The sequence below is a fragment of the Schistocerca serialis genome, chromosome 2, assembly GCF_023864345.2.
Source record: "Schistocerca serialis cubense isolate TAMUIC-IGC-003099 chromosome 2, iqSchSeri2.2, whole genome shotgun sequence".
Lineage (NCBI taxonomy): Eukaryota > Metazoa > Arthropoda > Insecta > Orthoptera > Acrididae > Schistocerca > Schistocerca serialis.
The window spans coordinates 975,617,391-975,632,659 of record NC_064639.1 but is presented as its reverse complement, the minus strand read 5'-3'; the positions used below and the strand labels follow the sequence as shown (position 1 = coordinate 975,632,659).

The 15,269-nt window shown below is 39.6% G+C and overlaps 1 protein-coding gene across 2 annotated transcripts in view; it reads left to right on the top strand.

Moving 5' to 3' along the window:
• The first annotated feature begins 2,342 nt into the window (after positions 1-2,342).
• The window catches only part of LOC126458381 (transport and Golgi organization protein 6 homolog), a 108,344-nt gene continuing 95,417 nt past the window's right edge, over positions 2,343-15,269 (top strand). For both annotated transcript variants that reach the window (XM_050095363.1, XM_050095361.1), the window contains exons 1-2: positions 2,343-2,609; positions 5,708-5,843. In XM_050095363.1, coding sequence (XP_049951320.1) covers positions 2,525-2,609; positions 5,708-5,843 — 221 coding nt within the window. In that variant the 5' untranslated portion in view covers positions 2,343-2,524. The remainder of the gene's footprint in view (positions 2,610-5,707; positions 5,844-15,269) is intronic.

Genomic DNA, 15,269 nt, shown 5'->3' with positions numbered 1-15,269 from the left:
CACCCAGAGTGGACACAGCCATTTTAAATGCATTGCAGAATGTTTTGACAGAATGTGACATGATAGCCAGTGTGATTTGGCCTTTATCCTATTATTCTCAGACTTCAGCAGTGTGAAAACTGAATACTTCTTACAGCACTCAGTTTCCTCTCCTGAATCACTTGGCATGATTAACACATTACATACTCCTACCCAAAGAGGCATACCCCTTGCTTGAGACAAAACGTACTAGACAACAAATTCTTATTTACTGCCCTACCCTTACTGATCTTAGCAATAAAAATACCCATTGTCTCTCCATGATATTTCAATAAAACATAAGCAAAAAGGCTGAACCTATGTTCGTGAATCTACAACCCTACAGTTGTCAAGTCCCTTTCCTCATCGAGAGATGACAGTTGTAGGCTTTATTGGGCCCTCTTCCATTACCAATTGAAGCCGATCTGGGGGTGACGGAAGATTTCTGTTCTGGATTGGGCAGTGATGGTGGGTCACTGTGATATTTAGGCTGGTGGCTGCTGGGTAAAACAATATCAACAAGTCCATCACTTTATTATAACTAATGGAGATACACTCAGATGCCAGGGTGTGGTAGCCACACCCATCATTGCATGTGGTGAACTAGATTTATGCAGTGCAGTTTTAGCTGGGACCAGCCAATTGGTCCCGGTGTATGGGCCCCAGAATGCTGATGTCTGCAGCCTGTTAGCAGCCTGTATCCTTGTTTAGTATGCCACACAGTGCGAGTTCTATCAGCATTGCAGTAAATGACTGGAACACTTGCAGAGAATGCCAGCCTCTGTACAGGAAGCCCCCATCTCTGTGTGTGGCAGTGCAAACGGTCATAGCACCCACACCATCATAAATGGGAGAGAGGCTGTACTGCCCTCATCACGACCCACTGCCCACTGGGCAGAATTCGACTTGCTGCTGAGGCGAGCCTGTGGCAGCAACATGTGTCATAAAGAGGACCTGGTGCTAGTAGGTAGTGCTGTAGCTGGGCTAGTGGTGGCTGCTTACTGATCCCTGGTGTGGTAGTGCCTAGCATTACCCCCTTGTCGTGTTTGGTCTGTCAGACTGTGAATATCTCTAATAAAAACTCACGGCTACTTACACAAGACAGCGACTCATATTTCGTGCCAATGCATCACTACACCTACATAGATACTCAGCAAGCCACCTTACAGTGCGTGGCGGAGGGTACCCTGTACAACCACTAGTCATTTCCTTTCCTGTTCCATTCACAAATACAGTGGGGGAAATACGACTGTCTATATGCCTCTGTATGAGCACTAATTTCTCACACGTAATATATGTTGGCGGCAGCAGAATCGCTCCTTGTCATGTTCCTGACAACATTTCTGCTAGCGGCCGGTGGGGAAACTGCTGGCCTCATTCTGTAGGACTCTTGTCTTACTGCTGTGCTGGTAGGTTCGTAGTGCCACGGCTTGTCTGTCTCGCAGTGTATAAACAGTCACGTTTCTTTGATGTCTACCAGTTGCCTGTAGCTTCTGCAATGCTGCATTATCATGCTTCCACGAAATCGCCAATAAATAGTGGCAGCGCTGCAATACTTAAAAATAAATTGCTTCGGGAAATGCATAGAGAATGAGATGTGGAGACAACATGGAACACAGTTGTTGTCATAATAAAGACATCTGTAAATGTGTCACAAGTAAAAATACAAGTGATATATCAGTATGGAGAAACGTACAATGCTGTGACTGAGAAATGGCAACAGACTTTGTTCGATACCTGGATGAATTTAGACGTACCATACGGTATCTTTCAGAATTTATTAGTAGATGCAGATGTAACTGACAAGAAAATGTTCCCAAATGAAGAACATCTGTTTATTTCTATTTAAATTTAAATTTTTGCTCCTTGAAGTCATTGTTTCAAAACTTGTGTGTTGTGACCAACGAATTGAAACTGAACAAGTTAAGGAAAAGTGGCGTACAGCAACTGCGTTGGTTCAGGCACCTTCGAAGGTTCGCATTCGCTAAACGAGTTCGGATGTAGACACGGTGACTTGTCTTTGCATCAGGCGGGTGAGAGACAGCACCTTGGATGCTCGAGCAACTTTATATTCTGGAAGCAGCCTGGTTGCAAGAACGGAACGAATCTGTGAGACGTGATAGGCAAACGCCGTAGAAAGAAAAACAATCTAGAAAAATCGTCACAGAGTGAACATACTTATGCACTAAGATCTGCTTTGTAAACTACTGACTGCTTTGGAAAGAGACACGTGTTGTATACGCGCTAGGGGATGAAGGCGATCACAGCAAAATAAAATAGTCATCTGTAAACGATGTTGGAGTATCTTCGCGCTCTTTCTGTCTTTGAGCTCGCTGTTGTAAGAGTTGAACGGCAGATTTTGGCAGATATTGCGTGATTATGAGGGTGATTGGTAGTGGTTGTTTGCTTCCTAATTGAATCACCTGTGACGAATCGATTTGAGCAAGCTACTTAATCGTTTGGTAGTCATATTTGTGCCGGTTTGGTTCATGTTGTGACATCAACCATGTCTGAGTTGGAAAATAAAGTTAACCTACTGCATAACGCCCTTCATCGGGCTTTGAGTATGCTTGTTAAGCCAGCGGATGAAAGTAAGTGGAATTTCACAGTTCTGAAGTTGTCACTTCTTTAGCTGCTGTAATCTGCAGCCAAGCGGTGAAAAAGAGACTCCATGAAGTAATGCCCGCATAGTTGATGTACGCGAAATAAAGATCAAGTAACGTGTTGCAAATTAGAGTGACGCGATTTCTGTACATTTCACTGGTGCTGCGCAGGCACTGTTTGCGTGATAGATAATTTCGTTCCCTTCACCCCTCTACTTCCTATTGCCTCTTTACCGCCGTTTGCTTAGGAAATGGAAAAGGGTATATACTACACATGCACACATTAAATTCATTCAGGGTAGCAGTTATTGATTAAAGAACTGAATATGTGTCAAATAGGATTTGCTGTTATGTAAATGAAGAAATAAAGAACCATAATGACAGTTTTCCCTTCCTCCTTAAAGTCATAGTCTTGCCACACAGCATTAGACCCCAGCGTTTTTAAATATTTGCTGTATTTTGCAACTGATTCATCACCTTATGTATGTCATTCTGGGTTGCTTCTGTATGGTTTCTCTCACCTTATGAACATATACTGAAATGACAATAAATTTGTAGTAGTTAGTAATTCTAAAATTGTAACTACTATATTCTTTATTTAGGTATTGACTTATAATTGGTAGCTCAATCCTTGCATTACCACTACCAGGTCTTGTCAGCAACTTGGGTCCAACATCTGTTTATTCATATGCTGCAAACATATTTGGCAGTGTTTTAGAAACCTTCAAAAGGGCAGTTGTTTGACTAAAAATACTTACTAATCACTGTATCTGTGCTACAGCAGATAATTTATAGCCAAAATCTGTGAGAGAATGACAATTCAGTGCATATTAGTGTCCAGGAATAAACAGATCATTCTAAAGAGTGAGAATAGATACAATAGAAACATTATTGTAATGAGCTGCTGATAATTTAAAATTAAATTTTATGGTGCCAGTGCTTTTGTGTGTGTGTGTGTGTGTGTGTGTGTGTGTGTGTGTGAGAGAGAGAGAGAGAGAGAGTGCCACATGCAAGCAATTTGCTGTTTTGATCTTGTGTGTGTTGTACACGTTTTGGGTGAGAGCTGCAGTAGGTTGCCCTGTCTTTTGGAACATTTTTTTGTAGAATAGGTCTGTTACTTAAAAAATTTGAGTGCGTTTAGAACCTGTATCTTCAGAGCCTGTAGCTGAATCTTCTTTAGAGCTTCTTGGAGTTCAGTGTATACTTACATACTGCAATGTAAGATTTACTAGCCAAAGAATGTTGCAGTATGAGGCATAATGGGAGTGAAACAACTGTCAAAAATGGTAGAAGTTGCTCCTTCTCAGGGAAGTTGTGTAGCTCCTTCAATTTTAGTTGACAAACTGGTGTATTATTATATGGAGGACAGGCTAAAGCTCTTACACAGTTGTTGAAATACATAGGAAATTGTCAAAGCTATTGGTAGACAAAATAAAAAGCCATCAGTACTGCAAAAAATTTTTCTGATATGCCGCAATACTAATCAGATTCTGATAGGCGGGAAAATCTAATGTTAGATGTCGAAACTAGTAGTGTATGTGGAGCTTAAAAAATAATTTATATCCGGACTGAACTGTTTTTAGTAAAAGATCAAACCGATTGCTAATTCCTACACAAACTTTTGTGAAATAATTTAATACAGTTATAAAATATCCACATAATTACGAGCACATTAAAGATCACCAAAACAGTTTCATAGATGACAGGCTAAGAATGACCACCAAAAACTGTTTGCAGAGTACATGAGAAGACCATTATGAGAAGTTCACATGGCTAAATAAATCATATTGGAGTGACCATGCAGAAAGTTTACAAAATATTTAATTGTTCAACTTACACCTATAAAACACAGCAAGTAAAACAAATGACTATGACATAAATGAGAATAATTATACTCCACCTGGAGCACTCCTGAGACGATTTTATGGGGCTGTATTTTGAGTTGACATTAAGATTAGGTTATGACAAGCTAGATTATCAATATACCCACATTAGAACAATAAATTCTGAGGAAGTAGAGTTTGAGCACAAAAAACTGAGTAACATAAGTGCAGAGCTATCACTTGACCTGCTAATATATGGTATTGCACCTTATAAGTCTCATTCAAAGAAAGAAATTCAATGTAAAATATGAAGCAGAGTTGGGTGAAATAAGATTACAAAAAAAGGGGGAGGGGGCAGCCTTCAAGGTAAACAAATTTGCAAAGCAGTTTGTACTGTTCTTTCTCACAGCATCCAACTAATTTAAAGAATTACTGAACAATTAATCTCATTTATTGAAAAAGAAGTCAGCAACAGCATGGAATACAGAAATAACAAAATGACTAGAAAGAAATGCCATCAAATAATGAGAAATCATACATTTCTTTTTAAGAATATTAAATTTAGAAGGCTTTTGAGGCCAAGAAAGTAAGAAATGGGTAACAAAGTGGACAGAAAAAAGAAAAAAATGACACTGGGAGAATGTGGTATACTGGAGAGAGAGAGAGAGAGAGAGAGAGAGAGAGAGAGAGAGAGAGAGAGAGAGAGAGAGAGAACAACAACAACAACAACAAAGATAGAAGAATTGTAATTCTTGTCTCATCATTGTTGGTCAACAGGGAGGAAAATACTTACAAAAATTCAATTTGTTTATGCTGGAACTAACATTACAACATACCATGTGAGACTGTAATTAGTGGTAATCATTGGATTCAGGTGAAAGTAACTTCTGCAAGGTGATGCAAATCATTAAAATCATTTGGTATCAGATCTAAAGACAGAAGCAAGCTGGTTATGAAATTAGATTGGAACTGTAAGAGTCAGATGACAGGAAACCATTTTCAGTCACACTCTATGAAGATGGAATAAGTGTTAATAGAAGTTGAGTCCGACTTGTGATATCAAACTTAATTAGGGACATAAAGAAAATAAGGTCGTTGATTATTGACATTTATGATAGAACTAATCTGTAACCTCTCCCTCCTAACATGTCCTTCCATTGACTAAGTTTTATGTGACTGACATTCAAGATTGTTAGTGAATCAGATGATTTTCTGTTCTCTACTAGAGAAGTACCTGTATTGTGTACTGTCTTTGTTAAACAGGTAACAAGGGAGAACTTCATGAAATACTTGAGCTTAACATTCAAAATGCCATGAAGGAGTTAAAACTGGATGATTTCAGTGATATGCAACCTCTTCATGGGATAAAATGTACTGTCAATGCAAACAGCAGTGTGAGGTAAGTTTGTTATGATTGCATTTTATGTTTGCTTTTCCCATGTATGCAACAAGTACCATTTCCTTCTTCAACACCTTGCTTTCTGTGTCCATGTTTTCATTATCAAGGAACCCTTAACTGTGTCCTTGCATGGTAGGCCCTATTCTGATGTGGGTCAGTGAGAATTACACCAACTGAAGCAGAACAGTTAAAAGCACTTCAGAATGCCCATACATTAGAAGATAATTTTGGAGTAAAGAAGGCTGCTCACCAAATAGCAGTTAGTAAGCAGCTGCACACACAGAGAACTTGCTGGCTTTGGGAATCAAGTCTTTCTTGAGCTACAGAACAAATACACACACAAAATGCACACTGTCATGTGCCTGTGTCCCTCCATAGTGCCAGCTGGACACACAGTGGCCCTAGTGCAGTTTGGCAAGTGCATTGGGTGGAAGGCAGGAAGAGGGGTTAGGGGTGGGTAGGTAGCAACTTGCTGGTTTGCTGGCTTGGAATTGGGGAGAGAGAGGTGACAGATATATGGGCTCGGCATATGATGCGTGAATACTGGAGTCGCTGGGGGGAGGGGTAGCACATGATGGTGATGTAGAGACATGAATTGGGAAGACAAAGAAGAAACTGAGGGGTGGAAGCTGTGAGACAATGGATTAACAGAGACTGGGGCAAGAAGAGTTACGGGAGTGAAGAATGTTTTACAAAGATATCTACCATCTGTGTAGTTAAGGAAAGCTGCTAATGGAGGGCAGGATCCAGATGGCCTGATTGTGAAGCAGTTATTGAAATCAAGCATGTAGTTCTAGCTGCATGTAACACCACAGGGTTGTCAACTTCATTTTTGGCCACAGTTTGGCAGTGGCCATTCAGTTTGGTGGACAGCTGGTTTGTTGTCATACCAACATAAAAAGCTGTGCAGTGATTGCAGTAGAGTTGATATGGCTGCTTTCATAGATGGCCCTGGCTCTAATGGGTTAGGATAAGCCTGTGACAAGACTTGAGTAGGAAGTGCTGGGTGGGTGGATTGAGCAGGTCTGGCACCTGGGTCTTGTACAGGGATATAATCCCTGTGGCAAGGGGTTGGATTTGGGAGTGAAGGAGGGATGGACTAGGATGGCATGTAGGTTGGATGGGCTATGGAATACCACTTTAGGAGGGGTGGGAAGATCTTTGGTTGGATGTCACTCTTTTCATGGCATGATGATAGATAATCAAAGCCCTGGCGAAGCATGTAGTTCAGTGGTTCCAGTTCACCTGTCCTAAAATGATATTCTGTTGCCCACCCAACCTACAAAGGTTTTGTAGTCCAGCTGTATGCTACTTGTAATCCCTTGCCACACGATTCATATCCATGTCGGAGACCCAGGTACAAGATGTGCCAAATGTACCCACCCAGCACTCCCAACTAGTCTGCACACACAACTATGCTACTCCACAGAGGCTGAGACACCTGTGAAGGCAGCCATGCCACAAACCAATTCTGCTGCAATCACCACACATTGTTTTATGTTGGTATATGACAACCAACCAGCTGTCCACCAGAATGAATGGCCACTACCAAACAGTATGGCCAAAAAGAAAGTTGACCACCCCGTGGCACAAAATGCTGCTGAGCACAAGATGCTTGTTTTCAGTGTTGGCTTCACAAACTGGGCCACTTGTATTCTTGCCTCCACCACCACCTTTTCTGAACTGTGCAGGTGGACATTTTCCTTGTAACATGTCATTTGTTCCCGTAACCCTCATGGCCTCAATCTCTGTTAATCCACTGTCCCCACATTTGCCGCTCAACAGTTTGCTCTTCCTGTGTTATCACCCCTTACCAGTTCACATGTCCATGTCACCTTCATCGTACACTGCTCCCCACCAGCTGTGAAAACTGCGCATCACATGCCTAGCCCATACATTTACCACCCCACACTCTTGCATTCCTTTTCTGAGCCATTGGCTACCTAACTCCTTTCTATATATGAGATTATTTTACATTTTATTTTGAAATAAAGTACAATATTTTCCTTAATGTGCTTAAATTATGTTAAAGCTGCATCACCTAAAAATTATTGCTTTGTTAAATAATTTCAGTAATTTGCAGTGCAGGACAGCCCCTTGATTTCTGCAAGTAGTATTTTGCATCATTCTGCTAGAGTCGTCCCGCCCCAGTAGCTGAGTGGTCAGCGTGACGGATTGCCGTCCTCTGGGCCCGGGTTCGATTCCCGGCTGGGTCGGAGATTTTCTCCGCTCAGGGACTGGGTGTTGTGTTGTGTTCATCATCATTTCATCCCCATCCGGCGTGCAGGTCGCCCAATGTGGCGCCGAATGTAATAAGACCTGCGCTATGGCGGCCGGACCTGCCCCGCGAGGGGCCTCCCGGCCAATGACGCCAAACGCTCATCATCATCATCACCTTAGACATACCCTGTTTCTCTGTTTAGCCATGTATTCTGTCATTAAAAATTTATGAGCTCAGTACTAAAGAAGTGTGGTTGGACATTTGTGTCACTAGTAGTGTTTGTCGATGAACTGCTTTCACTGTTAGCGTTGCCACTTTTTGGGAGGGACAGGTGATACGGAATTTTTACATCAAATTTGACTTTAAAGTACAGGGTTGGAGCAGTGGACATACGTAGAGGCTGCCACAGTCAAGTCCCAAGCCCTAAATCATAATGTTATTGTGTTGAACTGTGTTCTGAATGCTGTGGCAGATTAGTTGGTTTGGGAACATGCACATGAAGATTTGCATGCGCAAACCATCAAGATAAGCTTTATCAAGCAGTAGCAGTGGTGTTTATAAGATTTTTGTACAAACAGGGGAAACATTATGTACAAAGACTTTAATACTGACTTTGTGGAGGAAAAAAACTGATCATGTATACATAGTTACTGATGTCCATCTTTGTATTACTTTCCACAGAAGTGTCTGCAAACTGACGAGGATAAGGCAGTGATTGAAATTTTCATTTTTATTGCATGCTATAAGGTAAAAATTGCTCTGCCAAACTGGTTTTGAACTGAAACACCTGCCTTTCATGTACGCTGAGCTCCCGGTTATGCTGGATTGCTTATAGGTGGCAAATTAAAACTCTGCTCAGAGCAATGTAATTCAGTCTGAATGGAAACCTGTGGCTATTGATAAATGGAACTCTTCTTTATACCATTTCACTTGGAGGTGCTTGTCTTCGGCACTGTGGGAGTGTCCCTGTGGAATCTCGAAGGAAAGAGTGGTAGTCCATAACAAGCTGGACATTTGTGGGTTTAAAAACGGTGCTCATTTAGTATCATTATTAATTTACCTGTGAATATTGGGAACTAAAAACTAGTCCAGCACACAGTTTTAATTTATAACATGCAATCATTTCGGCGTGTACTTTATACAAAGGAAGTGATTTCAGTCTTAACTTTACTTTCAGTTCAACAGAGTTTAATGAATTGTTTATAAACATGTTATAAATACTTTGAGCTACTTATTGTGTTGTATATTTGCAGGATCTGGACCTAGTTTTGTTACAAAGACAGATTATGATAAATTTAAACAAAAGTGGATGGAAATTGAAGTTCTAGATATTTAGTTCAAATGGTTTAATTTAACTGACAGCAGTTTCATTATGAACAGTACTATAAAGTTCTTCATTGCTCCACCAAAAGGCAAAAAGTCACACCTGGCAAATTAAATAAACTGATGAAATTAAAGTGATTTAATTGGAAAGTGATGTAAAAATTGACACACACAGAATATAGGTCTCTGACCTCTGATTTTGGACAGATAATAGTGAAATCCTTGGGCTATGAATTCACTTAATTAAAGAAATAAATAGTTTAGCACCAAAAGTGTATACCCTGGTAAGTTTTATTGATACCATTTAGGCACCAATATCAATCTTATAATGAGGAAAAATTTTACAAAAATCACTGTCATTGAAAAACAATCGTTCTTTTGATCATGACCATTTGTTCAGCATGGTAATGAAACACTTTGCAACCACTCAATGCCTTACCACTAGACCAAGCAATGGTGTCCCCCACTTATACACTTACATTATTACTCTGTAATTCACTCAAAAATGTGTGGCAGAGTGTTCGCAGAACTACTTTCAGGCTCTCTCTGCCATTCCGCTCTTGAGTATCACATGAGAAAAATGAACAACTAACTCCTTGTGTAGGAGATTTGATTTCTCTTATTTTATCATGATGGTCATTTCCCTGCATTCTGAAAATAAAGTTGGTGATTGTAATTTCATGAAAAGATCCTGCCGCTATGAAAAGTGCCTTTGTTTCAGTGATTGCACCCCCCCGCCCCCCCCCCCCCCCTCCCCACACACACTGACTTATCATATCTGTGACATGCTCTCCCATACTTTTTGATTATACAAAATGAGTTGCCCTCCTTTGAACTTTTTCAATGATTTCTGTCAGTACTGTTTGCAGTAAGGATACTACAATGTGCAGTAGTATTGCAGAAGAGGACAGACAGGGGTAGTGTAGGCAATCTCTATAGTAGATTTGTTGCAAATTGAGTGTTTTGCCAAAAAACACAGTCTTCGGTTTGTCCTCCCTACAACATTTTCCATGTTATGCTTCCAGTTTAAGTTGTTACTGATTGTAATCCCTGGATATTTAGTTGAATTGATAGCCTTTATATTTTATATTAAGTGTCAGGAAGTCATTTCTGAAAGTATTTGTATGGAGTGTAGCCATGTATGGAAGTGAAACATGGACGATAAATAGATTGGACAAGAAGAGAATAGAAGCTTTCAAAATGTGGTGCTACAGAAGAATGCTGAAGATTAGATGGGTAGATCACATATCTAATGAGGAGGTATTGAATAGAATTGGGAAGAAGAGGAGTTTGTGGCACAACTTGACAAAAAGAAGGGATCGGTTGGTAGGACATGTTTTGAGGCATCAAGGGATCATAAATTTAGCATTGGAGGGCAGCGTGGAGGGTAAAAATCGTAGAGGGAGACCAAGAGATGAATACACTAAGCAGATTCAGAAGGATGTAGGTTGCAGTAAGTACTGGGAGATGAAGCTGCTTGCACAGGATAGAGTAGCATAGAGAGCTGCATCAAACCAGTCTCTGGACTGAAGACCACAACAACAATATTTGTGTGATTTATCTTGTATCCAAAATGTAACATTCCTTTTAGTACACATGTGGAGGACTTGACATTTTGTTATTGTTTAGTCAGTTGCCACTTTTCACACCTACAAATATCTAGCTATTGATTTGGATCTTCTGGGAACTTCATTAGATGATAAATGTCGTCATCTGAGAACAATCTAAGAGTGCTCCTAAATTGTCATATAGATTAGGAACAGCAGAAGACACACAACACTGCCTTGGGGGAATGCCAGATATCACTTTGTACTGTGACCTTTCTGACATGAACTCACAAGTCCTGTTGCACAGCTGAGGCAGTACTCCATAGGCACAGAATTTAATTAGAAACCACTAATGAAGAGCATTGTCAAAAGACTCCAGGAAATAAAATGTGGAATCAACTTCAGATGTTTTGTCAATAATACTTACTACTTCACGTGGATAAAGAGCCAGTTGTATTTCACAAGAATATCATCCTGATTTGTGTTGATTGTCTGTCAGTAAATCATTTTCTTCAAGTGTTTCCTAAGAGATGAGCACAGTACATGTTCCAAAATACTATTGCAAATTGATGTCAGTGATATGGGTCTGTATTTCAGCAGGTTACTTCTATTCTCTTTCTTGTACATTTGTGTGACTTGTGCAACTTCCCAATCTTTAGGTATGGATCTTTTAGTTCAGCAAACTGTTGTACACGATTGCTAAAAATTGAGATATTTCATCAACATACTCTGAAAGGAACATAATTAGAATATCATGTGGACTGGAAGACTTCCTTTTAAGTGATTTAAGTTGCTTTGCCGCACCAAAGAGATTGAATTCCAGATGACAGAACCTTTTTGAATTTCCTGTCAGATTTCAAGACTTTCATTTTGGAAACAGTTAAAAGTGCCTTGACTTAAAAATGGACACTAAGCCAAGCATCTGTAAACTCTTTCGTTAAAACTTCTGGGCTGAGAGGCCGTGGTCGATTGTATTTGAGTCACATTTGGTCTGCGCTTTTATAGTTTATAGAAAAGGACTGGATACTGTCTCTTAGGAAGGCATCAAGCAGAATTTTTATCTGCTCTTTAAATATTTATGTTTTGTGTTTATTCTTAGTGGATTTAGATGTTATGGTATTCAGTCTTGCTTTAACAATTTTGTGGTGTTTATTTCTTATTTCTTTCGTGACATTCTCTATTTGGTAAGGACTGTTTGTCACTTAGACGTAAATTATGCTGTCATAACCGTTCACACTTAAGGGATCCTGAACTAATTGCTTGAAATAATTGTAGGAGAAAGCATTCAATAAAATTTTTGATGTTACTTTATGCCTTCTTTCAAATCTATTTTTGCCACCATATTGAGATTAGACTATAGACTTAACTGACTACTGACATATACTGGTGTTAACATGATAGCAATCTGTGCTAGGCTTCTGTAAATGACACCGACTGACATGATAAATTTTTCTCTGTTGAATGTGTCAAGTATGATAACCAATAAAAGTATGCTTTTGGCATTTTCTACTACCTTGCCAATGTCATAAAATTTTACTTGAAAAACAAAAAACAAAAACAAAAAAAACTTGCCAATGTCATAAAATTTTACTTGAAAAAAAAAAAAAGTGGTGTCATTTGTACAGCACTTGGTCAACTGTAGTCATAGCTTCATAACATGAGCTAGAGGGTCACCCTAGCAGACAACACAAAAGATACAAAACAAATCTGAGTTTGGGAAAGCCAATAGTTGCAGCTAACAAGATTTGTACTTAGTCCAATCCTATTCATATGTTGTATATGAGTGATATTTCAAACTGTGAATTGTGTTAATGTAAGTGTACTATTTGCTATTGTCATAAGTTAAGGAGCATTTCACTTGGCTGGATATTTGGAAGGAACATTAGTGTATCTGTCCATTTGTAAGTATGTGTTATATATTTTGGGTTTTATGGCCTGTCCTACAGCCTTGATCTTCTGCCCATGAATTTTGAAAACAAAATCTGTCCCATTATACAGTAATAACAATTGATATAGAACCAAGGCAACAAGTGAGTTTGATTTGACTGTGTTATAGAAAACATCTTAATTCTTTAACATCACAAAACCCAGCTTGGGCAATTCTCAGTGACAGAATTGACTTACTAGTCCCAAAAATAGATATTGTATGTCACCTAAGAGACAAAACCTATTGTACAGATTTGCTAGTGCCCAGATTGTTAACAAATTAAAATTGAATATCATGTCAATTGATCAAAAACCTTCATTCCATTTTGAGGTTAAAGTTAAGAATAGGGGCAATGCGACCTGATGTTTGTTCGACTTATTTTATAGAATTCTCGGATGTACGACCAGGTCATGTCATAATTCCTCCACGGTATTTCAACAGACAGACACATTGCCATTCATCAGGGATCACCTGAAGAAGGCAACAGGTCTGTTTGCTGAAATATTGTGGAGGAGTTACGGCTTGACCCAGCAGGACACTCAAGAATTCTATACAATAGGGAGAATGTTGGCCAGGCCTTGTTCCCTGTAATATATTTATGTTGGTGAGGCACCAATTTTGGATAGCCAATGGGAGGGTGCTTTTTGGTAATTAGAACTCTTATCTTTCATACTGATTTGTATTTAAAAGTACATATATGTTATTGTAAGTACTTAAGAATTAAAGATCACTCACCAAAAAAGTATAAGTGTTGAGTTGTCAGTAGGAAAACTTGCTAGTTTTTTGAGTTATCCTTTGATGAGCTGGATTAAAGTTCAAAGTTAGCTAGTTTTCCTTCTTTTGTGTGTACCTATTGACAACTCAATGCTTCTTCTTTTTGATGAGTGGTCTCCTTCAATCCTAAAGTACTTACCACAACATTTATGTGTGGTAATGTGTTATTTTGAGACAAGGCTGTAGCGTACTATCAGAAGATATTTTTTTCCCAAATCAGTGGAGCCAGTGTCAAAAAAAGTAGCAGTGCTAAGAGCATTATGTAGAATTGATAGTGTAATATCTGGCAAAGATCTGAAAAATCTCGGGGTCTTGCCTTATTTGTCAATACATTACATTTACCATTTAATAATAATCACTATAGATAAAAAGTCATCACTTAAGGTATCAGTTTGCAGTCATTAAGTACTGTAGTTTTGGGAGCTGAGAAAGTGCCCCTGACATGCAATAATTCCTATCATTAATGATAGTTATTAATATACTCCTCAGAAACGGGTTATAGTTGCTGTATCTTTTTGGTAATGGATACCTTGACTCTTGCTGCATCCTTAAGGATTCTTTATGTTTGTGGATGCAGGCAATGTTCAGCTTTTTATGTCAACATGATCATTATGAAATTCTTTAAACCAAATGGTGCAGGTATCATAAACTAGTAACACAGTATATATATCTAAAACCAAAGATGATGTGACTTACCAAATGAAAGTGCTGGCAGGTCGAAAGACACACAACAAACACAAACATACACACAAAATTCAAGCTTTCGCAACCAACGGTTGCTTCATCAGGAAAGAGGGAAGGAGAGGGAAAGATGAAAGGATGTGGGTTTTAAGGGAGAGGGTAAGGAGTCATTCCAATACCGGGAGCGGAAAGACTTACCTTAGGGGGAAAAAAGGACAGGTATACGCGCGTGCGCGCGCACACACACACACACACACACACACACACACACACACACACACACACACACACACACATCCCCACATACATAGACACAAGCAGACATTTGTAAAGATCTCTGCCCAAACTCTTTGCCTTTACAAATGTCTACTTGTGTCTGTGTATGAAAAATTATATATAAAAACAAAGATGAGGTGACTTACCGAACAAAAGCGCTGGCAGGTCGATAGACACACAAACATACACACAAAATTCAAGCTTTCGCAACAAACTGTTGCCTCATCAGGAAAGAGGGAAGGAGAGGGGAAGACGAAAGGAAGTGGGTTTTAAAGGAGAGGGTAAGGAGTCATTCCAATCCCGGGAGCGGAAAGACTTACCTTAGGGGGAAAAAAGGACAGGTATACACTCGCACACACGCACATATCCATCCACACATACAGACACAAGCAGACATATTTAATGTGTCTGTGTATGTGCGGATGGATATGTGTGTGTGTGTGCACGTGAGTGTATACCTGTCCTTTTTTCCCCCCTAAGGTAAGTCTTTCCGCTCCGGGGATTGGAATGACTCCTTACCCTCTCCCTTAAAACACACATCCTTTCGTCTTTCCCTCTCCTTCCCTCTTTCCTGATGAAGCAACCATTGGTTGCGAAAGCTTGAATTTTGTGTATATGTTTGTGTTTGTTGTGTGTCTATCGACCTGCCAGCACTTTCGTTTGGTAAGTCACATCAT